Source organism: Scyliorhinus canicula, chromosome 27, assembly GCF_902713615.1.
Source record: "Scyliorhinus canicula chromosome 27, sScyCan1.1, whole genome shotgun sequence".
Lineage (NCBI taxonomy): Eukaryota > Metazoa > Chordata > Chondrichthyes > Carcharhiniformes > Scyliorhinidae > Scyliorhinus > Scyliorhinus canicula.
The window spans coordinates 20,382,685-20,407,145 of NC_052172.1; the positions used below are offsets into that span (position 1 = coordinate 20,382,685).

At 50.5% G+C, this 24,461-nt stretch overlaps 2 protein-coding genes across 5 annotated transcripts in view; both read left to right on the plus strand.

Annotated features, from left to right (window-relative positions):
• The first annotated feature begins 471 nt into the window (after nucleotides 1-471).
• eif3k (eukaryotic translation initiation factor 3, subunit K) lies at nucleotides 472-14,712 on the plus strand. 2 transcript variants are annotated; one of them, XM_038786094.1, is made up of 8 exons: nucleotides 472-691; nucleotides 4,594-4,692; nucleotides 5,657-5,777; nucleotides 7,665-7,739; nucleotides 8,637-8,703; nucleotides 9,553-9,630; nucleotides 13,338-13,463; nucleotides 14,592-14,712. In XM_038786094.1, the coding sequence occupies exons 1-8, from the start codon at nucleotides 633-635 to the stop codon at nucleotides 14,621-14,623; spliced, it is 657 nt and encodes a 218-aa protein (XP_038642022.1). In that variant the 5' UTR covers nucleotides 472-632; the 3' UTR covers nucleotides 14,624-14,712. The 2 variants fall into 2 exon arrangements, with proteins under 2 accessions (XP_038642022.1, XP_038642023.1); XM_038786095.1 differs by lacking the exon at nucleotides 4,594-4,692 and having other exon boundaries at nucleotides 493-691.
• Nucleotides 14,713-18,631: 3,919 nt separating this feature from the next.
• Nucleotides 18,632-24,461, plus strand: part of LOC119957962 (calpain-3-like) — a 34,983-nt gene continuing 29,153 nt past the window's right edge. For 2 of the 3 annotated variants that reach the window (XR_005458949.1, XM_038786198.1), the window contains exons 1-5: nucleotides 18,632-19,271; nucleotides 22,003-22,072; nucleotides 22,917-23,035; nucleotides 23,263-23,396; nucleotides 23,964-24,132. Coding sequence is in view for 2 of the 3 variants with exons in the window: in XM_038786198.1 (XP_038642126.1) it covers nucleotides 19,044-19,271; nucleotides 22,003-22,072; nucleotides 22,917-23,035; nucleotides 23,263-23,396; nucleotides 23,964-24,132 (720 nt within the window). In the remaining variant the exon portion in view is untranslated. The remainder of the gene's footprint in view (nucleotides 19,272-22,002; nucleotides 22,073-22,916; nucleotides 23,036-23,262; nucleotides 23,397-23,963; nucleotides 24,133-24,461) is intronic. The other variant, XM_038786197.1, reaches the window with a different exon arrangement.

A 24,461-nucleotide genomic window follows, 5' to 3' on the forward strand; every position in this document is an offset into this window, starting at 1 on the left:
GTAAGCATTATTATTATGTGTACAACAAACAATAGTCAGCTCCTTCATCCCTGTGAGGGAGATGGATTGTAAAATTCTAGCGATTGAACACAAAACGTCCAGCAATTTGTAGCTCAAGAAAGCGCATGCGCCACGCTGCACCGATTGACGGGGTCGGCGCACGCGCGGAGCCGACGGTCTGGGCGGGGCTGCGCACGCGCAGAGCTGACAGTCCGGGTAGTGTGGCGCACACGCAGTGAGGGGGGCCGGCGGTCCGGGCACTGTGGCGCACGCGCAGTAAGGGGAGCCGGCCGTTCGGGCAGCGTGGCGCACGCGCAGTAAGGGGAGCCGGCGGTCTGTGCGGAGCTGCGCACGCGCAGAGGGTGGGGAGGCGGCGGTTTGGGCGGGGCTGCGCACGCGCAGAGGGTGGGGAGGCGGCGGTTTGGGCGGGGCTGCGCACGCGCAGAGGGTGTGGAGGCGGCGGTTTGGGCGGGGCTGCGCACGCGCAGAGGGTGTGGAGGCGGCGGTTTGGCGCACGCTCGCTCACGGCTTTCCCCTTTACCCTGTCCGGTGCGGAGCAGCAACGTGAGCCGAGGCCTCGCCGTCTGCCACGGGCCCCAAAGCAGCGACTGTGAAGCGGGACGGAGGCGGCCATGAGCGCTATCGAGCAGATGAGGGCCAATGTTGGCAAGCTGCTGAAAGGCATCGACCGGTGAGAGGCAGGGAGGGAGCGGAGCGGCCGGGAGCCGGGCAACCGCCCCAACAATGGCCCCGAGCTGCATTTACATAGCGCCCGGCGGTCAGACTCCCGCAATTACCCACCCCGGCATGGTGGAAACATGACCGAGTCGCACAGCAAGATCCCACAGCCAGAGTGCACAACTCCGGGAGGAGCGGAGGATAGTGGGGGGGGGGGGCGGAGGATAGTGGGGGGGGGGGCGGAGGATAGTGGGGGGGGGGGCGGAGGATAGGGGTGGGGGGGGGCGGAGGATAGTGGGGGGGGGCGGAGGATAGGGGTGGGGGGGGGGCGGAGGATAGGGGTGGGGGGGGCGGAGGATAGGGGTGGGGGGGGCGGAGGATAGGGGTGGGAGGGCGGAGGATAGGGGTGGGGGGGGAGCGGAGGATAGTGGAGGAGCGGAGGATAGGGGTGGGGGGAGCGGAGGATTGGGGGGGGCGGAGGATAGGGGTGGGGGGAGCGGAGGATAGGGGGGGGAGCGGAGGATAGGGGTGGGGGGGCGCGGAGGATAGGGGTGGGGGGACGGAGGATAGGAGTGGGGGGGGTGGAGGATAGGAGTGGGGGGGGCGGAGGATAGGGGTGGGGGGGCGGAGGATAGGGGTGGGGGGGGAGGATAGGGGTGGGGTGGGGGAGGGCGGAGGATTGGGGTGGGGTGGGGGAGGGCGGAGGATTGGGGTGGGGGAGGGCGGAGGATTGGGGTGGGGTGGGGGAGGGCGGAGGATTGGGGTGGGGTGGGGGAGGGCGGAGGATTGGGGTGGGGGTGGGGGAGGGCGGAGGATTGGGGTGGGGTGGGGGAGGGCGGAGGATTGGGGTGGGGTGGGGGAGGGCGGAGGATTGGGGTGGGGTGGGGGAGGGCGGAGGATTGGGGTGGGGTGGGGGAGGGCGGAGGATTGGGGTGGGGTGGGGGAGGGCGGAGGATTGGGGTGGGGTGGGGGAGGGCGGAGGATTGGGGTGGGGTGGGGGAGGGCGGAGGATTGGGGTGGGGTGGGGGAGGGCGGAGGATTGGGGTGGGGTGGGGGAGGGCGGAGGATTGGGGTGGGGTGGGGGAGGGCGGAGGATTGGGGTGGGGTGGGGGAGGGCGGAGGATTGGGGTGGGGTGGGGGAGGGCGGAGGATTGGGGTGGGGTGGGGGAGGGCGGAGGATTGGGGTGGGGTGGGGGAGGGCGGAGGATTGGGGTGGGGGGGGGGAGGGCGGAGGATTGGGTGGGGTGGGGGGGGGCGGAGGATAGGGGTGGGGGGGGGCGGAGGATAGGGGTGGGGGGCGGAGGGGATAGGGGTGGGGGGGCGGAGGATAGGGGTGGGGGGGGGCGGAGGATAGGGGTGGGGGGGGGCGGAGGATAGGGGTGGGGGGGCGGAGGATAGGGGTGGGGGGGGCGGAGGATAGGGGTGGGGGGGCGGAGGATAGGGGTGGGGGGACGGAGGATAGTGGTGGGGGGGACGGAGGATGGGGGGGGTGGAGGATGGGGGGGCGGGCGGAGGATAGTGGTGGGGGGGACGGAGGATAGTGGTGGGGGGGACGGAGGATAGTGGTGGGGGGGGCGGTGGATAGTGGTGGGGGGGTGGAGGATGGGGGGGCGGGCGGAGGATAGTGGGGGGAGGCGGAGGATAGTGGGGGGCAGAGGATAGTAGGGGGGGGGCAGAGAGAGAGACAGTGACCCAGTTTGAGGGGAGGGGGGACTGGCGATTGAGTTGGATGATCACCCACCATTATAATGAATGGCCGAACAGCCTCCTGCTCCTACTTTCTGTTTTGGGAGTGGGGTTGTGCCCAGGCTGTTGGGGGTGGAGTCGTGCCTGGGCTGTTGCTAGTGGGGTTGTGCCCGGGCTGGTGGGTGTGGGGTTGTGTCAGGGGTTGTGCCCGAGCTGGTGGGGGTGGAGTTGTGTCAGGGGTTGTGCCCGGGCTGGTGGGTGTGTGGTTGTGTCGGGGGTTATGCCCGGACTGGTGGGGGTGGGGTGCCTCCCAGAGTAGACTGGAGGGAGTATCGAAGAGAATGAGTGCAGGTGTGTCCAGTGCGGGATGCACAGCTCCAGCATGGCTGTCACCGGGAAATCAGTGCCCCAGCTAATTGGTCCTTTTACGGGATTTAGAATTTAGAACAGTACAGCACAGAACAGGCCCTTCGGCCCTCGATGTTGTGCCGAGCAATGATCACCCTACTCAAACTCACGTATCCACCCAATACCCGTAACCCAACAACTCCCCCTTAACCTTACTTTTTAGGACACTACAGGCAATTTAGCATGGCCAATCCACCTAACCCGCACATCTTTGGACTGTGGGAGGAAACCGGAGCACCCGGAGGAAACCCACGCACACACGGGGAGGACGTGCAGACTCCGCACAGACAGTGACCCAACCGGGAACCGAACCTGGGACCCTGGAGCTGTGAAGCATTGATGCTAACCACCATGCTACCGTGCTGCCCACTAAGTGGGCAGTGGGATCTTCCTGTAAAATCCGGGACAATCGGTTCCCTTGCCACAAACAGCAACGTGAGAGTGATGCGGGTAACGTTTTTGTGAAATTGATAATGTGATTAAATATTGTCCAGGACACCAATGCCCTGCTTTATTTCAAAATCATCGTGGCAGGTGGGGCTTCAGCTGAACGTTTCCTCTGAAACACGTGGCATCTGAAACAGGGCAGTGCTCCCTCAGCGCTGCATAGGCATGGTCATCAGCCTTGGTCATCATGGTCATCAGCCTTGGTCGTCATGGTCATCAGCCTTGGTCGTCATGGTCATCAGCCTTGCTCAACTCCTGGAACCCGCGGCCTTGCTACTCCAAAATGAAAGTGCTGCCCATTGATTTCCCAGCTCACCCTCCGGCATCAGTGACTGGAGTATTGGTGACCAGGAAGTTTGGTGGATTCAAACTCGTAATGGGTTAAAACTTCAGCGCTGAGGGAGAGCTCAAAATCAGACATGTTACAGTGAGGCCTCTTCCACTGTTCAGGTCGATGTCAGAAATCCCATTGGCACTATTGAAAATATGGGAGTTCTCCTTGGTGTCTTGGCCAATGTGACTGCCTCATCAATGTCACTGAAAACAGGTTATTTGTTTTGTTTTCTCTTTGTTTTTGAATGTCGTTGGAAAGATTGGGATTTAATGCTCATCCGTAGTTGTCCAGTTGAGGTGGAGTTGGGTCTTTATTATTGTCGCAAGTAGGCTTACATTAACACTGCAATGAAGTTACTGTGAAAAGTCCCCAGTCGCCACATCCCGGCACCTGTTCAGGTACACAGAGGGGGAATTCAGAATCACCAATTCACCTAACAGCACGTCTTTCGGGACTTGTGGGAGGAAACCGGAGCACCCGGAGGAAACCCACGCAGACACGGGGAGAACGTGCAGACTCCACACAGACAGTGACCAAAGCCGGGAATCGAACCTGGGACCCTGTTGTTGTGAAGATCTTAATACAATTTAGGATAGTATAGGGTCAACCATAGAATCCCTACAGTGCAGAAGGAGGCCATTCGGCCCGCCATGTCTGTACTGACCCTCCAAAAGAGCATCTAGGCCCAGTCTCCCACCCTATCCCTGTATCCCCATAACCTCAACTGCTTGACATTGGACACTAAGGGGCAATTTAGCATGGCCAAACCACCTAAACTGCGCATCTTTGAATGGTTAAGACCTTTTAAGAGTGGCAGGTTTCCATCCCTGAACGAGCAAGTTGGATTTTTATAACAATCCAGCAGCTGAACGGAATCTTTTACTCATATTTTTCTTTTCACATTCATTTAACTGAATTCAAATACTCAAACAGCCACAGTGGGATTTAACTCCCCTGTTCTCTGGGTTATTAATCCAGGCCTCTGGATTACAGTGAGAAGATGCTCGCTCCCATTGTGTCCTTTTTTCCCCCCTCCATAGGTATAATCCTGAGAATCTCGCAACATTGGAACGCTACGTGGAAACACAGACCAGGGAGAATGCATATGATCTAGAAGCCAATCTGGCAGTTCTGAAACTGTACGTATATCTCTTGTTTTGTTTTTCCTTCATCTGGATTTGATTTAACTTTGAAAGTCCTGTTCCACTTTTCTCTCCTTTCCTGAAGGTGCTGCCCCATTGTTGGTTATAATCACATTACTGTGACTGTAATCCAACTAGTGACTCCCTACCTTCACTATTCCTAGTCTCTCCATTATGAGATTACAATTGCTGCAAGATAATCTGTTATTGAGACCAAACCAGGGGCTGGTTTAGCTCACTCGGCTAAATCGCTGGCTTTTAAAGCAGTCCAAGGCAGGCCAGCAGCACGGTTCGATTCCCGTACCAGCCCCCCCGGACAGGCGCCGGAATGTGGCGACTAGGGGCTTTTCACAGTAACTTCATTGAAGCCTACTCGTGACAATAAGCCATTTTCATTTTCAAACCCAAGCACTGGCTGATTCCCTTACCCCATTCCAAAGTTTCAGAGGTGAATTGTAGCATTGTAACTGGGCTAGGCTTACAGCCCAGTCGGAGGCCATTCAGACCAATATGCCCATGATGGCCCTCTGCAGGAGCAATTTACCCAGTGCAACTCCACTGCCTTTGCCTCCTAGCCCAGATCATGCCTCGATTCAACCTGCCTCTGGCACACCCTCAACCAGTGCATTCCAGATCCCAAACACTCACTGCGGAGAAAAATGCTTTTCCCCTCTCGCCATTTGTTTTTTTTTTGCCAGTTGCCTTAAATTTCCACCTTCGGGTTCCCAACGTTCCTGTCTGTGAAAACACTTGCTCCTATTTTAAACCCTTCACACGTAACCGCTTTGAGGTTTGAATCTTTTTAAATACCTGCTAGACGCTGCGTTGCCCAGGAGCTGGGATCAGATTTGCTGTCTTTCTGTCGGTAATCTATTCTACTGGGAGACTAACTGAAAGGAAATCACAGTGTGCAAAAACGGCTATCAGCGTGACCCTTTTGCCTTTTTTCTTCCTTGCACAGGTATCAGTTTAATCCTGCATTCTTCCAGACCACTGTCACTGCACAGATCCTGCTGAAAGCACTCACCAACTTGCCGCACACAGATTTCACACTCTGCAAATGTATGATCGACCAGACGCATGTATCCTTACAAAGCAGCCTGCTGCTTCAGCACAGGACCCTCAGAGTCAGCTTTTCATATAAATTTTGAGCTTCCGATTCTTTTTTTTTCAATTAAGGGCTAATCCACCTTATCTGGACATCGTTTTGGGTTGTGGGGGTGAGACCCACACAGACACGGGTGCAATGTGTAAATTCCATATGGACAGTGACCTGGGGCCAGGATCGAACCTGAGACCCTGGCGCCGTGATGCAGCAGTGCTAACCACTGCGCCACCGTGCTGCAACAAATTCTGCTTTTCGATAGCCCCGGGCTATGAATGTATTTGCGCTTGGGTCTTCATCACTGGGGTGGAGGGAGTGAACCTGGTGGAAGGGGCAGTTCTTTCAAGGAATATTTCCCACTCACTTCAAAAAAAATGAACTGTGTACATCCCTTGGGCCATCCTTTGGCATCAAGACCCACGGTGCCAGGGTTACTGGCTCTTGATATTTTTGCGAACCCTCTCGCCTTGGCCATGGTTCAGTGGGTTGCTCGCTCCCCTTTGAGTCAGAAGGTTGCGAGTTCAAGTCCCACTTTGAGCCTTGCAGTTTTGTATATCTGGTATTGTATTGACCCAGTATACCATCAGAGGAGTTTGGTCTGGTACCATTCTGTCCAGTTTTTGTGGGACTGTTTTTGCAATTTTCTGCTAGTTCTGCTTTCTGAGAAGTTGCATTGATTCCGCTTCCCTTTCTGCCGCACTGACCTTCACTGTCTCACCTGCGCACTGTCCGCCCTCATTGCTCTTTCCATTCAGCCGCATGTTCACTGCCAATGATGGTTGTGGTTTGAGGCCGCTACTAACAATAGTGAGTGCATTGGGGTTAACACAATTTACTCTAGGGTGACACGGCGGCGCAGTGGCTAGCACTGCTGCCTCACGGCGCCGAGGACCCGGGTTCGATCCCGGCCCCGGGTCACTGTCCATTCATGTGGAGTTTGCACATTCTCCCTGTGTCTGCGTGGGTCTCACCCCCACAACCCAAAAATGTGCAGGGTAGGTGGATTGGCCACACAAAATTACCCCTTAATTGGAAAAGAAAGCATTGGATACTCTAAATTTATTTTTAAAAACACAATTTATTCGGTGGGGGGGTGGATGATAAAGCCCTTGCTATGATACCTGTGCTCTGCTGCTCACTGCAGTACCAAATGGTGCGATGACCACGTCTGTCAGCAAAGTGAGTTCCACAGTGTTGATGTTGCAAATTCTGTGACAATTGAGTGAATGCTGTAGTTGTGATTGAGAGCGAGTGCTGCTAATTGGAGTGAGGTTAGGGCATGTGTTTAAGAACCAGTTTCTACCTGTGTGGGGAAGCATTTATGAAATCTGCACTTGTGTTTCACAGGGTCAAAACCTATATTGAAGATAGACTTTCACCACCTTTTACCAGGTGCCTGCTGATTAGATTAACACAGGAGAGACAGACCAGCTCCAAAGCTTCCTGTGCCCCTCTGTTAAATATTATGTGGGGGTATCAGGATGTGACAAATTGCCCGATAAAGCTTGTCTTCTAAGGTTAACTCTTGTAGGGTTGTCAGATGGTTGGTCCCAGCTGTCCGATGTAGGTGGCTGCCAGTGATCAGTGGTAGAAAGGGGCAATTTAGCGTGGCCAATCCACCTACCCTGCACATCTTTTTGGCTTGTGGGGGTGAAATCCACGCAGACACGGGGAGAATGTGCAAACTCCACGGGGCTGAGATCGAACCTGGGGCCTTGGCGCGGTGAGGCAGCAGTGCTAACCACTGTGCCACCGTGCCGCCCCTGGAATGATGTGTTTCAAAAGTAATCCGAACTTCCTCACAATGGCACAGAACGTTGCTTAAAGTAGTGAAATGAATCTTCCTTAATGGGGCATTAAACAGCAGGAGGAGCGGCCGATCCAACAGATTCTCAGTCTCGGTGATCTGCTGGAGACCTGCCACTTTCAGGATTTCTGGGTGAGTAAAGTACCTCCCGTTGTGTTGCCATGTTAGAAGCTCACAAGTAAACGTACCTTATTGCTGAGTGCAAGGCAGCAAGGTTCCCTGGAGCTGTGAGAGTTAAAATGTGGCTTCAATATTGCATTCTGTTCAACTCTGCCTCTGGCATGGGGGCCACCTTGTGATGCGGCAGTGCGCTTAAACCTGGTGTGACCGCGCAAAGGTTTGCTACTGCAGTTCCCAGATGTGCTACATTTCTGATGCCATCCTTGCTGCTGTTGGAGGATGAATGGTTTCCTACAGGTGGGGGGATGATTATAGACAGCCACTTTGTGTCATTATCACTTTGTCCAGTGATTGACTGTAAAGTGACAGCGCTGGAGGCTGAGGACACACCAATACTCTCGGCAGCGAGATTAAAATATCTGACTCTTGTTTGCCCCATCGTGTTTCTGCTAAAGTGCCCATGCATCAGTCACCTCAGCTTGGCAAAGGAGCTGGGTTTTCACGTGTATATGGTGTGGTTGTCATTGTGCATTGAGAGGAGGCAGGTATTACAGTTTAATTTCTGTATCAGATCTTCCTTCCATCGCAGAATTGCTACAATGCAGAAGGAGGCCATTCGGCCCATCGTGTCTGCACGAGCTCTCCAAACGAACATTGTGATTGAGTGGCATTCCCCTGACTTTTCCCCATACCCCTGCACATTGTTTCTATTCAAGTAATTATCTAACGCCCTCTTGAAATTCTTGGAATGAACCTGCCTCCACCACACTTCCAGGCAGCGCATTCCCGACCCCAACCACTCGCTGGGTTTCTGGAGATTAATCAGCTGGTAGAAGATGGTGATATGATAGCCACTACCCTCTGCTATGGAACATCAGTTATTTAATTTCAATGTACTTCTCTGTCCAGCGCAACCTGGAAGAAAACTCTGAGCTGATTGATGGCATAACAAGCTTTGAAGATTCCGTGCGAAAATGTAAGTACAGGTCCTGATCGGAAAATTGCTTTGATTTTCCTGGAAACGGATTAGGGAACCATGCAAAAGGGATAAAATTCTGCCTGCCAGCTACTGACACACCGTGGGTTTTAAACTAGTAGATTTCTTACGAAATTGCTTAGCGAGACAAGAGGATAAGGAGGGGCGACGTCATCACCAACTGGCAGTAACAACAACTCAACCGTAACATGATCTAAGGTGCTTCTCGGCATAACATGTAATTATAGTCACAGGACCTGTTTGTAAGAGGGTGGCACAATGGTTAGCACTGCTGCCTCACAGCATTAGGGACCCAGGTGACTGTGTGGAGTTTGCACTTTCTCCCCTTGTCTGCGTGGGCTTCCTCCAGGTGCTCCAGTTTCCTCCCACAGTCCAAAGATGTGGAGATAAGGTGGATTGGCGACACTAAACTGCCCCTTAAGTGTCCAATGGGTTAGGTGGGGTTACTGCGATAGGATGCAGCCGTGGGTTTAGGTAGGTTGCTCTTTCAAAGGGTCAGTGCAGACTTGATAGGCCGAATGGCCTCATTCTGCACTGTAGGGATTCTATGAATAACGTCCATGAATTGCCTGCCACCTTCTGTGCTGTAACAATTCTATGATTCTATAAGAGCAGAAATCTGATCTTTGAGGGAACATGTTAGTGCCGTTTGTGGGATCTTAAGAAGATAGTTGTACCTTTGTTGGAAGAATTGGAACAGTTGTTATGGTTCATTTGGTGGGTTTCGCATAAAACAGATACTTGTGTTTGACTCAATTGCCAGCAAGACCGTTTTGTTGTATTCTATCTATGATGGCTCCTCCTAACGTGTTGGAATTCTTCCCACAGTTATCTGCCACGTTGTCGGGATCACTTATCAAACAATTGAGAAGTGGCTGCTGGCGGAAATGTTAGGAGATCTGACAGGTAGGGGTCAATATGACTGGGAGATAGAATTGCCGTGGTCTGTTGCAGGCGACCTGGTTTGCCCTGAGCTGCAATTGTAAAACACGCGGCTAATAAATCTTTTTAGAATGATAGCACAGTGGTTCACACTGTTGCTTCACAGCTCCAGGGACCCAGGTTCGATTCCCAACTTGGGTCATTGTCTGTACGGAGTCTGCACGTACTCCCCGTGTCTGTGTGGGTTTCCTCCGGGTGCTCCAGTTTCCTCCCACAAGTCCCCAAAGACGTGCTGTTAGGTGAATTGGGCTTTCTGAATTCTCCCTCTGTGTACCCGAACAGGTGCCGGAGTGTGGTGACTAGGGGATTTTCACAGTAACTTCATTGCAGTGTTAATGTAAGCCTACTTGTGACATTAATAAAGACTATTATTTAATAGAACTAAATTTAAGGGCGAACCCCGAGGCCATGGGTTCGATACCGGCCCCGGATCACTTTTTGCGTGGATCTCGCCCCCACAAAGATATGCAGGCTAGGTGGATTGGACATGCTAAATTGATGCTTAATTGGAAATGAAAGAATTGAATACTTTCAATTTATATATTTTTTTAACTAAATTTAATGTAAATATAACAATGTTCTGTAGTCAGAAATATCGGGCAGCACGGTGGCGCAGTGGATTAGCCCTGCAGCCTCACGGCGCCGAGGTCCCAGGTTCGATCCCGGCTCTGGGTCACTGTCTGTGTGGAGTTTGCACATTCTCTCTGTGTCTGCGTGGGTCTCACCCCCACAATCCAAAGATGTGCAGGGTAGGTGGATTGGCCATGCTAAATTGACAATTAATTGGAAAAAATTAATTGTGTACTCTAAATTTATTTTTTAAAACTTTTAAAAAAGAAATATGGTTCGCCTTCGCCACTATTGTGTTGGAATGAAAATCATCATGTTGTCCTATATTCGTTTGTTCTTTCCATGGAGCTCAAAGCTGTGGGACCTCTTGCTCAATGGTCTGTTTCCCTCATGATCTGCAAATTTTTAAAACAATCCTTGCTGATGCCTCATCACTTCATGATTTAGCTAATCTTCCTTTTTACACTTTTCAATTATGACCCTTCACTTGCGTAATTTAATGCAGTGAAAATATTATGGACTGTTCCCAGGACCTGTTTGTAAAAGCAGTGTGGAATTAAGACAGAAACATGGAAACATCCCCAGTTTGATTCAGTCTTTCCTCAGTTGGATCTTACGTTGCTTCAGAATGGGCTGGGCCTTAACCCCCGACCTCATGGTTTGACATCTGATCCCCGTGTTTCTTTATGAAGTGGATCAGATGATTTCTCTGCAATCTAAACACCAGTATTGTTTTTGACCGACCTGCTCGCACTCTTTATTTGAAGCATGGCTGCTGCTTGGATGAGTCGCTTGAGGGTACCTGGATTTGAATGGCTGCAAGATAAATTAACACCTTTGGGAGGGAAGAGAAGGAAACAGTTGCTTTACCAGCTACATTATCAGACCGTTAAAATCTTCATCGTTGGGACCAAAGTTTGAAACCTGGCATCAATTAAAATTTATGTTTTGGTTCCCCTTCTAAAAAGCCCTGGTACAGTAGTTCCTGTTGATCCATTAAGGATTTCCTATTGCAACATGTAGAACAAGACTTGCTAATAATTTGGTTATTTATGTATGCATCAATAAACCGTCAGTTTGTGGTCGTTAAACCTGGGTTTTACTCTCTCCTATCCACATCCTTTAGTGGTTAGCACTGCTGCCTCACAGTTCCAGGGTCCTGGGTTCAATTCCGACCTTGGGTCTGTACGGAGTTTGCACAATCTCCCTATATCTGCGTCGGTTTCCTCCCACAGTCCAAAGATGTGCAGGTTAGGTGGATTGGCCATGCTAAATTGCCCCTTAGTGTCCACTGGTAAGGTGGGGTTGCGGGGGATAGGGCAGGGGAGTAAGTAGAGTGCTCTTTCAGAGAGTTGGTGCAGACTCGATGGGCCAAATGGCCTCTTTTGCACTGTGGGTATTTAATGATTCTTTCCCACAGTTTACACTGCTCATAGGTCCACATTCAAAATGATCGGTCAATTCAAACAGACTTCCAAAACCGTGTATACTTGTACACCTCTTGTGCTTCCCCAGACTCAGTACGATTATTTTTTTTAAAAGAGTACCCAATTAATTTTATCCAATTAATTGTCAATTTAGCGTGGCCAATCCTCCTTCCCTGCACATCTTTGGGTTGTGGGGGCGAGACCCACACGAACATGGGGAGAACGTGCATACTCCAAACAAACAGTGGCCTGGGGCCGAGATCGAACCTGGGACCTCACGCCGTAGGCCACCATGCCGCTCTACTTGGTACAAAATTGTAGCTGAAAATGTAGGATTTCGAACACCTTGTACTCAAAATAAGGCTGCGCAGTTGATTAATGCCAGTCTTTTTGTAATGGATAGACTGCTTTCTCACGCTAGTCTACTGAATGCCCGTGTAGTTTCATCGGATGCAGTCGTCGTCCCCAAACCATCTCTCTAGTGTCCTCACTGTCCCAATCTTGTTCGTGCTATTAGCTCACTGTGGAGCTGGACGAGAAGGCAAGCCTCAAGAACCACCTCAACTGGTGCCACAGTCTCGGCGTCCAAGCTAAATTGAACCAGTGGTTAAATTGCTGGACCGATAATCCAGAGTTTGAATCTCACCAGGGCAATTTGAGCATTTAAATTCCACGTTTTCGGTAGAAGTGGCCATGAAGTTGTCGAACTGTCGGGAAAAAAAAGTCAAAACGATTCACTAATGTCTTTTAAGGAAGGAAACTTACTGTCCATATCTTGTCTGCCCTAATTCAGTTGCAACCCAATAGTTGACTCCTAACCACCCTCAGAAGGTGCTCAGTAGTCTTAAGCTTTCACAGGCGGCGAAGGGATTGTAAACTAGCTGCTGCCTTTCCCAGCAATCCCACATCTCAAATTAGTTTTTAAAAAATTATTCTTATCGTGGCAAGTTCAGGTGAGGGATGTTTGTATTTGAGGAGCTGTTCGTCGTGGGGTGGGGGGGGGGGGGGGGGGGGGGGGTGAAAACGGGAAACAAATCTGTTCAGGTGGTAGAGTTCATTGTTGGGAATTGTGTTTTCCGGGGTGTTTATTTGCTGGAACATAGAACAGTACAGCACAGAACAGGCCCTTCGGCCCTCGATGTTGTGCCGAGCCATGATCACCCTACTCAAACCCACGTATCCACCCTATACCCGTAACCCAACAACCCCCCACCCCTTAACCTTTTTAGAACACTATGGGCAATTTAGCATGGCCAATCCACCTACCCGCACATCTTTGGACTGTGGGAGGAAACCGGAGCACCCGGAGGAAACCCACGCACACACGGGGAGGATGTGCAGACTCCACACAGAGAGTGACCCAGCCGGGAATCGAACCTGGGGCCCTGGAGCTGTGAAGCATTTATGCTAACCACCATGCTACCCTGCTGCCCTACCTGTTTTGATATGTGTTTGTAATAAAAATACATTTTTTAAAAACAGTACCTGACCTTGATGCAGCACCTCCCTGTAAGGTCGCATTCCGAGCCTTACCTCCCAGCTGCTGCTGCAGCACGTCTGGCCACGATGCGCCGTTGGATGGACGCGCGCTGTCACCAGGATTTTAATTTGTCATTGAACAGTTAAATTATACCCAATAAGTCTCATCAATGTGTGAAAACGTTTATTTTTCAGATGCACAGCTGCAGGTTTGGATGAGCAAGTACGGCTGGACGGAGGCCGAGCCAGAGAAAATCTTCATCTGCAATCAAGAAGAAAGTATCAAACCAAAAAACATTGTGGAAAAGATTGATTTCGACAGTGAGTTTTATTCATCAGAGCAGTCCCTCACCCTGAGGGCGGGCACAGTTAGAATGTGGCTGTGTTTCCTGTGTTAATTAAAGGGTTGCATTCCCCTTTCCTGGTGGCAATGACGTGCTGAGGTTGTGATTCTAATGCCACATCGTCTGTTTGCCTATTGTGCAAATGAGAGCACGGGCAGCCTAGTCGGGGGGAGGGGGGGCTCAAACCGTTCATACCCTCAGCTGGTAGTCACGCACCCGGGCTCTCTGAGTCGGCGGAGTGTAATAGTGATCACTGGATTATTATTGGGAGCAGAATATAGGGCATATTTCCCTCCAGCCCACGAACAATCTAGCTGGCTTTCAGATTTTTATCTGATAATGGTCCCTCGGTGCACATTGGGACATTTTAGTGCATTAAAGGCACTTTCCCACTACAGCTCTGATCAAACAAATTTACAGAATCTTTCTCTCAGTTCTGGGTGACAGACTATTGAGCTTTCAGAAGTACACCATCAAGTCCGAATTTTTTTAATTCCTGGGGTGTGGGTGTCGCTGGGCTGGGCCAGCATTTGTTGCCCATCCCTAATCACCCTTGAACGGAGTGTCTCACTCGGCCGTTCCAGAGCCCGGTGGGGGGGGGGGGGGGCAGTTAAGAGTCAACCACATCCCGGGTTACTGTCCATGTGGAGTTTGCACATTCTCCCCGTGCCTGCGTGGGTCTCACCCCCACAACCCAAAGATGGGCAGGGTAGGTGGATTGGCCATGCTAAATTGCCTCTTAATTGGAAAGATGTTCTTAAAAAAGAGTCAACCACATTGCTGTGGGCCTGGAGTCATGTGTAGATTATATAAGGACGGCAGATTTCCTTCCCTAAAGGACATTGGTGAACCAGGTGGGTTGTTACGACAATCGATGATGGGTTTCATGGTTATTATTAGACTTTTAATTCCAGATTTTTGTGAAATTCAAATTTCACCATCTGCTGTGGGATGGTGAAGAGCATTACCCGGGACTCTGGATTATTAGTCCAGTGACAATGCCACCAGCTCCCCTGCATATGAAGACAGGCGATATCCTTATGATGTGTGTTGTTTTCAAATTAAGAATGTGGAGCTGACAACTTTTTTTTTCTTGTGTTTCTAGGTGTGGCTAGCATTATGGCGTCATCACAGTGAGCTCCTGATGTTCCAAACTCTCTCTGGTTCTTTTTCTGACCAATGTGGTATTTCCGTAATTCTTGTCAATAAAGTGATTGAGACAACTCTCATTGTGTCATCAGATTGAGTTGACGAATGAAGAATCCATTTGACAAACCAGCGCAGACACCTTCCTTCATTCGCCTGTAATGGCTGCTTTGTTTTCTTCATACTCTGAAAGGTTCCATCAAACACCCCTCGTACATCACTTATTGTAGTCACTCCACCATTTCATAATTCCCTAGGCTATTAAGCTCTGCACTTCACTCCCTAAACTACTACTCGCTTACCACAGAGGAAGGTTGTTAAAACCTGCCTTTCAGAAAGATTTTAATCACCTATCTGAATATCTCCTTGTATGACCTCCGCCGATTCAAATCTGAGATATTTAATTCTTGTTATAAAAGGTGCACTGCCAGTTAGCACTGCCGCCTCATGGCGCTGAGAACCCAGGTTCGATCCCGGCCCGGGTCACTGTCCGTGTGGAGCTTGCACATTCTGGTGTCTGCATAGGTTTCGTCTCCACAACCCAAAGATGTGCAGGGTAGGTGGTTTGGTCATGCTAAATTGCCCCTTAATTGGGAAAGAAAGTACTCTAGAACAGTGCTTCTCAAAGTGTGGTACGCGTACCGGTGCCGGTACGCGAGCCATCGTCTGCCGGTACTTGGAGTGTTCCCAGAAAAGAAAGAGACAGTAATCCTGGATTGGCTTGTTTCGCTCACCAGTCCCTGGCACATTGAAAAAAAAACTGCCGGTCCGCCACATCAGATAGTTTGAGATGCACTGCTCTAGAACAAAAAATGTATTGTCCTTTAAATCAGACGTGTGACAACAGAATTCTCAGTATGTGATGGATGGTGATGTTTTGGCATAACGCAATAAAAACCTTACAGGCACTGAAATACAATTATTCCAGGTTTACGGAAATCTAAGCTCCAAACAGTGGGGGACATTCCAGAAAGGTAGCAGGAAGGAAAAGAAATAAAAACCATCAGAATTTCGAAGAGAAAAGACCGATTTAAGATTTTGGTGGATGAGGAATTTAGTGAGAAGCGAGTAGAAAGTTTTCTGATCCACAAGCAATCTGCTGAGAACTGTAGGAAAAACTTGCTTGCGTTGAGATAAAATATATTTATATTTCAGCACAGATCAAGTATTTCCGCTGAGTCTGGGACTAGGCGACAGTCTAAAAATTAGAGCCAGTCCTTTCAGAAGTGAAATTAAGAAACACACAAGGATGGTAGAAGTTTGGAACCCTTTTCACAAATGGCAATTGTTAGCTTCAAATGAGAAACCACCGATAGATTGTTGGAATATGAAAGCATTAACGGAAACAGGGTAAAGTGGGTATATGGAATTAAGTTCTTTGAATTGAAGAACAGGCCCAAAGAGCTAAATGGCCTCCTTTTATGTTTCATAGAACATACAATGCAGAAGGAAGCCATTCGGCCCATCGACTCTACACTGACCCACTTAAGCCCTCACTTCCACCCAGTAGCCCCTCCTACCCTTTTTGGTCACTAAGGGCAATTTATTATGGCCAATCCACCTAACCTGCACGTCTTTGGACTGTGGGAGGAAACCTATGCAGACACGGGGAGAACGTGCAGACTGCACAGACAGTGACCCAGCAGGGAATCGAACCTGGGACCTTGGCGCTGTGAAGCCAAAGTGGTATCCACTTGTGCTGCCCACGCATGACAAAGACATTGAAGGGAGGAAAATTATATCTTATTCCTTCAGTTGTCCATGATAGGCAGAGTGCAGACTGCTCAACCAGCCTGGCCTTGCAAAATCCAAATCAAAACATCTACTGTTACATGTGATTTCATGATTGGGCAGCACTTGCTAAACAATCATGAGTGTGACAGTAGCTTCACTAACAACCACATTCAGATAATCAGTCAAGTTTGTAATGGCTCATTTACACCTGCTGGAAGCAACATGCAGGAACCTTTCTGTGCAAACAATATGTTTGTTGCCCTCCCTAATGGTGGTGCAGTGGTTAGCACATGGTACCAAGGACCTGGTTTCAATCCTGGCCCCAGGTTACTGTCCGTATGCAGTTTGCACATTCTTTCTGTGTTTGCGTGGGTCTCACCCCCATGACCCAAAGATCTGCAAGGTAGCTGGATTGGCCAAGCTAAATTATACCTTCATTGGGGAAAAAAAAAAGAATTGAGTATTTTAAATTTTTTTAAAACCTGAAAATAAAATAGACATGGTTGGAACTCAATAAGATCACTCAAGATTTTTGGAGAGTTTTATCCTTAAAACCAAATTTAATAAATTGACATTGACATGTGCCAGAATCCAACACTAATTTTGCACAGATTCAATGTAATTGGCAAAATAAGGGACATGGGAGAAGCGTAGAAACTTGTATTAATCAGATAAATACTTGGGTAACAAGAAAGAAATATTGGGCTTGTGGATAGTTTTTTCAAATTCATTTTTGCATGATGCTGGTTAGGCCTGCATTTGTTGCCCATCCCTAATTGAGAACGTGGTGGTGAGTAGCTGCCATGAACCGCTGCAGTGCAGTCCATGTGGTGTAGGTACACCCACTGTGCTGTTAGGGAGGGAGTTCCAGGATGTTGCCCCAGCGACAGTGAAGGAACGGCCGATATATTTCCCAGTCAGGGTGGTGAGTGACTTGGAGGGGAAACTCCAGGTGGTGGGGTTCCCAGGTATCTGCTGCTCTTGTCCCTCTGGATGGTAATGGTCGTGGGTTTGGAAGGTGCGGCCTAATCATCTTGGTGAGTTCCTGCAGTGCATCTTGTAGACGGTACACACGGCTGTTACTGTGCGTCAGTGGTGGAGGGTTTGAATGTTTGTGGAAGGGGGAACAATCAAGCGGGGCTGCTTTGTCCTCGATGGTGTTGAGCTCCTTGAGTGTTGTTGGAGCTGCACTCATCCAAGCAAGTGGAGAGTATTCCATCACACTCCTGACTTGTGCCTTGTAGATGTGGACAGGCTTTGGGGGGTCAGGAGGTGAGTTACTTGCTGCAAGATTCACATTCTCTGACCTGCACATGGAGGCACAGTATTAATGTGGCTAGTCCAGTTCAGTTTCTGGTCAATGGTAACCCGCAGGATGTTGATAGGGGGGAATTCAGTGATGGTAATGCCATTGAATATCAAGGGGCAATGGTTTGATCCTCATATTGGAGATGGTCATTGCCTGGCACTTGTGTGGCACAAATGTTACTCCCACTCGTCAGCCCAAGCCTGGATATTGTCCAGGTCTTGCTGCATTTGCACATGGGCTGCTTCAGTGTCAGAAGTCGCAAATGGTGTGGAATGTTGAATGCAGTCATCAGTGAACATACCCATGTCTGACCTTATGTTGGAAGGAAGGTCATTGATGAAGCAGCTGAAGATGGTTGGGGCTGAGGACACTACTGTGAGGAACTCCTGCAGTGATGTCCTGGAGCTGAGGTGATTGACCTCCAACCACCACAACCATCTTCCTTTGTGCCGGGTATGACTCCAACCAGAGGAAAGTCCCCCCGCCCACTCCCAGAATCCCACTGACTCCAGTTTTTCCAGGTCTCCTTGATGCCATACCAGTGAAACTGTGGAGTTTGCACTTTCTCCCCGTGTCTGCGTGGGATTCCTCTGGGTGCTCCGGTTTCCTCCCACAGTCCAACGGTTACATGGATTGTTTTTTAAAAAATAAACTTAAAGTACCCAATTTTGTTTCTCCCAACTAAGGGGCAATTTGGCGTGGCCAATCCACCTACCCTGCACATTTGGGGTGGTGGGGGCGAGACCCACGCAGACATGGGGAGAATGTGCAAACTCCATGTGAACAGTGACCCGGGGCTGGGATCGAACCCGGGTCCTCGCTGCTGTGAGGCAGCAGCGCAAACCATGGTGCCACCATGACACCTGTTAGGTGGATTGTCTGTGCTAAATTGCCCCCTTAGTATCCAAAAAGGTTAGATGTGGTTACTGGGATAGTTTGGGCTAAAGTAGGGTGCTCTTTCCAAGGGCTGGTGCATTCTGGATGGGCTGAATGGCCTCCTCTGTATAACATCTGAGTCATGCCTTTGATCAGATTACAAACAGGAAGAGCTGCTCCACCTTCACCGTGACGTTGGAGTTAGTGGGGCTGGAGTCAGAATATCCTGCGGAACAGACTGGCCAGGAGCAGCTGGGAATATCCAGGAGGAGCTGGGAATATCCAGGAGGGGCTGGGAATATCCAGGAGGAGCTGGGAATACCCAGGAACAGCGGGGAATATCCAATACCCAGGAGGAGCTGGGAATATCCAGGAGCAGCTGGGAATATCCAGGAACAGCGGGGAATACCCAGGAGGAGCTGTGAATTCCCAGGAGGAGCTGGGAATATCCAGGAACAGCTGGGAATACCGGGGAGGGGCCCTCTTTGCAGCATGTACCCTGCACCCTGGAGTGGGGCTGCCCACATTCCCGGTTCCCAGGACAGTAGTTGGGTGTTGAGGAGGAATGCTGAGCTCCTCCCGGCTCCCGGACCCGCTGCTACCCCGGCCCCCGGACCCCTCGCCCTGTTTGAGGATCCGCACTTCCCCGCTGCCCCCTCCTCTCTCCATGGAGCAGCTGGGAGCTCGCAGATCAACATCACCCACTGGAGGAGACCCCGGGTGAGTGAGTGTGACCCTCGGGGGGAGTGAGTGAGTGTGACCCTCAGGGGGAGTGAGTGGGACCCTCAGGGGGAGTGAGTGTGACCCTCAGGGGGGGGGATGAGTGAGTGTGACCCTCGGTGGGAGTGAGTGAATGTGACCCTCAGGGGGGTGAGTGAGTGTGACCCTGGGGGGGGGGGGGTGGGTGAGTGAGTGTGACCCTCAGGGGGGTGAGTGAATGTGACCCTCGGGGGGGGGTGAGTGAGTGTGACCCTGGGGGGGGGGGGGGGTGAGTGAGTGTGACCCTCAGGGGGGGGTGAGTGAGTGTGACCCTCAGGGGGAGTGAGTGTGACCCTCAGGGGGAGTGGGTCTGTGTGGGATTGTGCTCTGTGATGTGTGGGGCTAGTCCATACAGAGCCAGAGAAGGGCACCCCCCCCCTCTCCTCCCCCCCCCCCCCCCCCCCGTCCTTTTTAATTGTCCAATTATAAATGTATTCAGCAGACGGGGGGGGGGGGGGGGGGCATTGTGATCCTTCCTCCATTTACAGAGTTGGGGGGTCTTCATAGATTTCTTGTACCCTCAGTGGTTAGCACTGTTGCTTCACGGCGCTAGGGACCCGGGTTCAATTCCCGGCTTGGGTCACTGTCTGTGCGGAGTCTGCACGTTCTCCCCGTGTCTGTGTGGGTTTCCGCCGGGTGCTCCGGTTTCCTCCCACAAATCCCGAAAGACGTGCTTGTTAGGTGAATTGGACATTCTGAATTCTCCCTCTGTGTACCCGAACAGGCACCGGAATGTGGCGACTAGGGGCTTTTCACAGTAACCTCATTGCAGTGTTAATGGAAGCCTACTTGTCACACTAGATACAAAGAGCAATACAGCACAGGAACAGGCCCTTCGGCCCTCCAAGCCTGTACCGGTCATGATACCAACCTTTGCCAAAACCCTTGTGCCGTATCCCTCTGGACCCATCCTATCCGTGTAATAATAATAATAATCTTTTATTGTCACAAGTATGAAGTTACTGTGAAAAGCTGGTACGGGAATTGAACCCGCGCTGCAGGCCATGTTCTGCATCACAAACCAGCTGTCTAGATCACTGAGCTAAACCAGCCCTCTGCATTTGTCGCGATGCCTTTTGAACGCCGTTAATGTATCTGCTTCCAAAACCGCCCCTGGCAGCAAGTTGCAGGCGCTCCCCACCCTCTGCGTAAAAACACTTGCCTCACACATCTCCTCTAAACTTTGCCCCACAGACCTTAAACCTATGCCCCCTGGTGACTGACCCCTCCGCCCTGGGAAAGGGTGCCTGCCCATCCACTCTATCCATGGCCCCTCATAATCTTGTAGACCTCTATCAGATCGCCCCTCAACCTCCATCGTTCGAATGAAAACAGTCCGAGGCTATTCAGCCTCTCCACATAGCTAACACCCTCCAGACCAGGCAACATCCTGGTAAACCTCCTCCGCACCCTCTCCAAAGCCTCCACATCCTTCTGGTAGTGTGACGACCAGAATTGTGCGCATTATTCCAAGTGCGGCCTTACCAAGGGTCGATACAACTGCAGCATGACTGGCCAGTTTTTATACGCGATGCCCTGTGCAATGAAGGCAAGCATTCCTTCTTGTCTGTCAATGAATTAGAGTTGATTAGATGCTGAAATTTATCAATACCCATTGCACTCACTTCCTCAAGTTTTGGGCCCAGTGTTTGTGTGACTATCGTTTATTTTTGTCTTTCTCCTGCCTATATTCTAAATGGAATTCAGCGTGGCTGCAGGCCTTAGAACATAGAACAGTACAGCACAGGCCCTTCGGCCCTCGATGTTGTGCCGAGCAATGATCACCCTACTTAAACCCACGTAACCCAACAATCCCCCCATTAACCTTACACTACGGGCAATTTAGCATGGCCAATCCACCTAACCCGCACATCTTTGGACTGTGGGAGGAAACCGGAGCACCCGGAGGAAACCCACGCACACACGGGGAGGACGTGCAGACTCCACACAGACAGTGACCCAGCCGGGAATCGAACCTGGGACCCTGGAGCTGTGAAGCATTGATGCTAACCACCATGCTACCGTGAGGCCCTTCTGGACAGTGGCTGTAATGTATAGGTGTCCCTTCGAAACTAGACTGATACAGACTCCCATGCGTGGTCGGGGAGGGTGTTGGGTCGTATCGGGCACACAGGATGTTGCCCAGGACTGGACGGGGGAAATAGGGGGGCACAGTTGGACTATCAGAAGTTTGCAAAAGGATCGCTGAGATCCACTTACCCCTCCAGGACATGAAAGGTGGGCAATAGGTTTAAATATATTCTGCTATTTAGAACATAAGAACTGGCAGCAGGAATTGGCAATTCAGCCCCTCGAGCCCCCACCTCCATTCAGTACGATCATAGCTGATCTCCTCTCGGCCTCAACTCTACTTTCCCGCCTGTTCTCCACAACCCTTCAGCCCATTACTAATTAATATGGAGACTGTAAATCCTTACAAACAAAACGTATCCAGAAGCAACCTATCATCCAGCAGACCATCCGCCAGTCCGGTAGATCAAACGTTATCTTGAAACATTAAGTTTGTGAGATCAAAGGCCTTGCATAGCTTCTAACCTGTGAGCGGTATCATCCAGGTCCACCGGTATTGAGCCTGGTGAGACCCCACCTGATCACTGATTATTCTGAAATTCTAAATCAACACAGCTATATATTGCCATAAATTATTTATTTGATGCTTTACTTTCAACAGGAAATTTGCGCCAATCCCCAGTTCGTTGTTGATGGAACCACCAGAACCGACATCTGCCAGGGATCATTGGGTGAGAACCAGTGATCTGGGTTAAATTTAAGTGCATTCCTTCTTATGGGGCTACACAGGGGGGGGGGGGGGGGAGAGTGTGTTTGGAAAATGAGCCCTGGGAAAACTGCCCAGGAGGTGCTGTGAACTGATGGCCGCGATTACCCCCCAAAGGGAAGTGTGACAGTGAAATGTTTGAGTTTCAGCATCTCTTGCAAACTTAATAATAATAATCTTTCTTGTCACAAGTGGGCTTACATTTACACTGCAATGAGGGCAGCGAGCTGGCACAGTGGTTAGCATTGCTGCCTCACAGCACCGAGTTCCCAGGTTCGATCCCGGCTCTGGGTCACTGTCCGTGTGGAGTTTGCACGTTCTCCCCGTGTCTGTGTGGGTTTCACCCCCACAACCCAAAGATGTGCAGAGTAGGTGGATTGGCCACACTAAATTGCCCCTTAATTGGAAAAAATTAATTGGGTAATCTAAATTTTTAAAAAAACACTGCAATGAAGTTACTGTGAAAAGCCCCTAGTAACCACATTCCAGCGCCTGTTCGGGTACACAGAGGGAGAATTCAGAATGTTCAAATTACCTAACAGCACATCTTTCGGGACTTGTGGAGCATCCGGAGGAAACCCACGCAGACACGGGAAGAACGTGCAGACTCCGTACAGACAGTGACCCAAGCCAGGAATCAAACCTGGGACCCTGGAGCTGTGAAGAAACAGTGCTAACCGTGGTGCTACTGTGCCGCCTATACTGGCCACAATAGGTTTGGAAGGGCTAATTCTGTGCTTCCATCTGTGTCGAGGTTAGCTGGCAGTAATCAGGATAATGGTTTAACGTCTGCCTATCCTTGTTGTCAGGTGACTGCTGGTTCCTGTCCGTCATCGCCTGCCTGAGCCTCAACAAACGTGTGATGGAAAAGGTCATACCCCCCAACCAGGGCTTTGGGCAAGTATACACAGGCCGATTTGTCTTTAAGGTAAGCCTCAGTTATGCATCAGCCTGATGCCTCCTATGCGGCAGTGTTCAATGGGTGCCAGCCGTTGCTCAGTGGGTAGCACTGTGTTAGAAGGTTGTGGGTTCAAATCCTGCACTCGGGACCTAAGTCTCAAATCTAGGCTGACACTTTCAATGCAACCCCGGGAGAGATTGGAGTCGGTACTGCCGGCCTTCCTGATGTTCTGTGCGTTTTGTCTTTTTCCCAAGTTCTGGCAGTACGGGCAGTGGATTGAGGTTGTGGTGGACGATCGCCTTCCCACCATTAACAATAAGTTGGCATTCCTGTACTCCAAGGATAACAATGAGTTCTGGAGCCCACTCCTAGAGAAGGCCTACGCCAAGTAAGTGTGACCTAAGAATGGTTATGCCTAGAATGAGGGGATTGTCCTTTGACAAGCGATTGCGTAGCCAAGGCCTCAATCCCTTGGAGCTCAGAACCAATTATCTAGGTTAAAATTGAATACATTTCTTCTTCCACAGTGACACAGGGGAGCGAGATACAGTAGGTGGAATTCAAAATTTTAAAAGCTCTGGAATTAAAAATCTGGAATTAAAAAGCTGGTCTGTGTATTGGTAACAATGAAAACACTGACAATTTTTGTAAAATTCTTTAGCCGTGTCTGCTTGGGTCTGACCCGCACAACCCAAAAATATAGATGTTCAGGGAAGGTGGATTGGCCACGCTAAAGTGCCCCTTAACTGGGAAAAAAAGAATTGGGTTCTCGAAAGTTTTTTAAAAATTGTAGAAACCCACCAGGTTCACGAATGCTCTTTCGGGAAGGAAATCGGCCATCCATCATGCGTCAGATCCATTGTAATGTGGTTGACTCTGAAGCGCTGACCTTGCCACGAAAGAACCGATACAGTGACTTTGTTTAATGGGTTATTTATTTTGCTTTTCCTCCCAGGCTGAAGGGGTGCTATGAGTCTCTTTACATCGGTTACCCATTGGAAGCGATGGTCGATCTCACAGGGGGAGCCCCTGAATCGTTTCAGATCAATGAGATGCCAAAGGATCTTTGGAAATTCCTGAGAAAGCTCCTGGAGAGAGGCTCGATAGTTTGCTGTGCTAAGCCGGTAATGGGTTAACCTGTCCCAAGTAAAGTTTGAGAGATGGCCATTCACCCATAATCCCATGTCTCACTGGCCTACATTTAGTCGACATTCCGACCTACAATGAGCCAAACCTGACTTCTATAGTTAACTGCACCAGTGTGAGGCAGCTTGGTATGTTTATTTTTACATTCTAAAGACACAATTGTCCAAGTTCTTGCTTCTCAAATTCTTGACCCTGGCATTAGACCCTGTGCCCACTGCTGCCCAGGCCCCACCCTCCTGAAACTGCTTCGACCCCCACTCTTTCGAAGACCTTCCTTTTGATCCCCCACATCTCACATCTCCTTTAG

What these genes read in the sequence shown, in the direction of transcription:
- eif3k (XM_038786094.1), top strand. Translation starts at nt 633, where the DNA reads ATGAGCGCTATCGAGCAGATGAGGGCCAATGTTGGCAAGCTGCTGAAA. An exon ending in CTGCTGAAAGGCATCGACCG is followed by an intron (nt 692 to 4,593) that starts GTGAGAGGCAGG and finishes CCCCCTCCATAG; the next exon opens with GTATAATCCTGAGAATCTCG. An exon ending in AATGTTAGGAGATCTGACAG is followed by an intron (nt 9,631 to 13,337) that starts GTAGGGGTCAAT and finishes TTTATTTTTCAG; the next exon opens with ATGCACAGCTGCAGGTTTGG.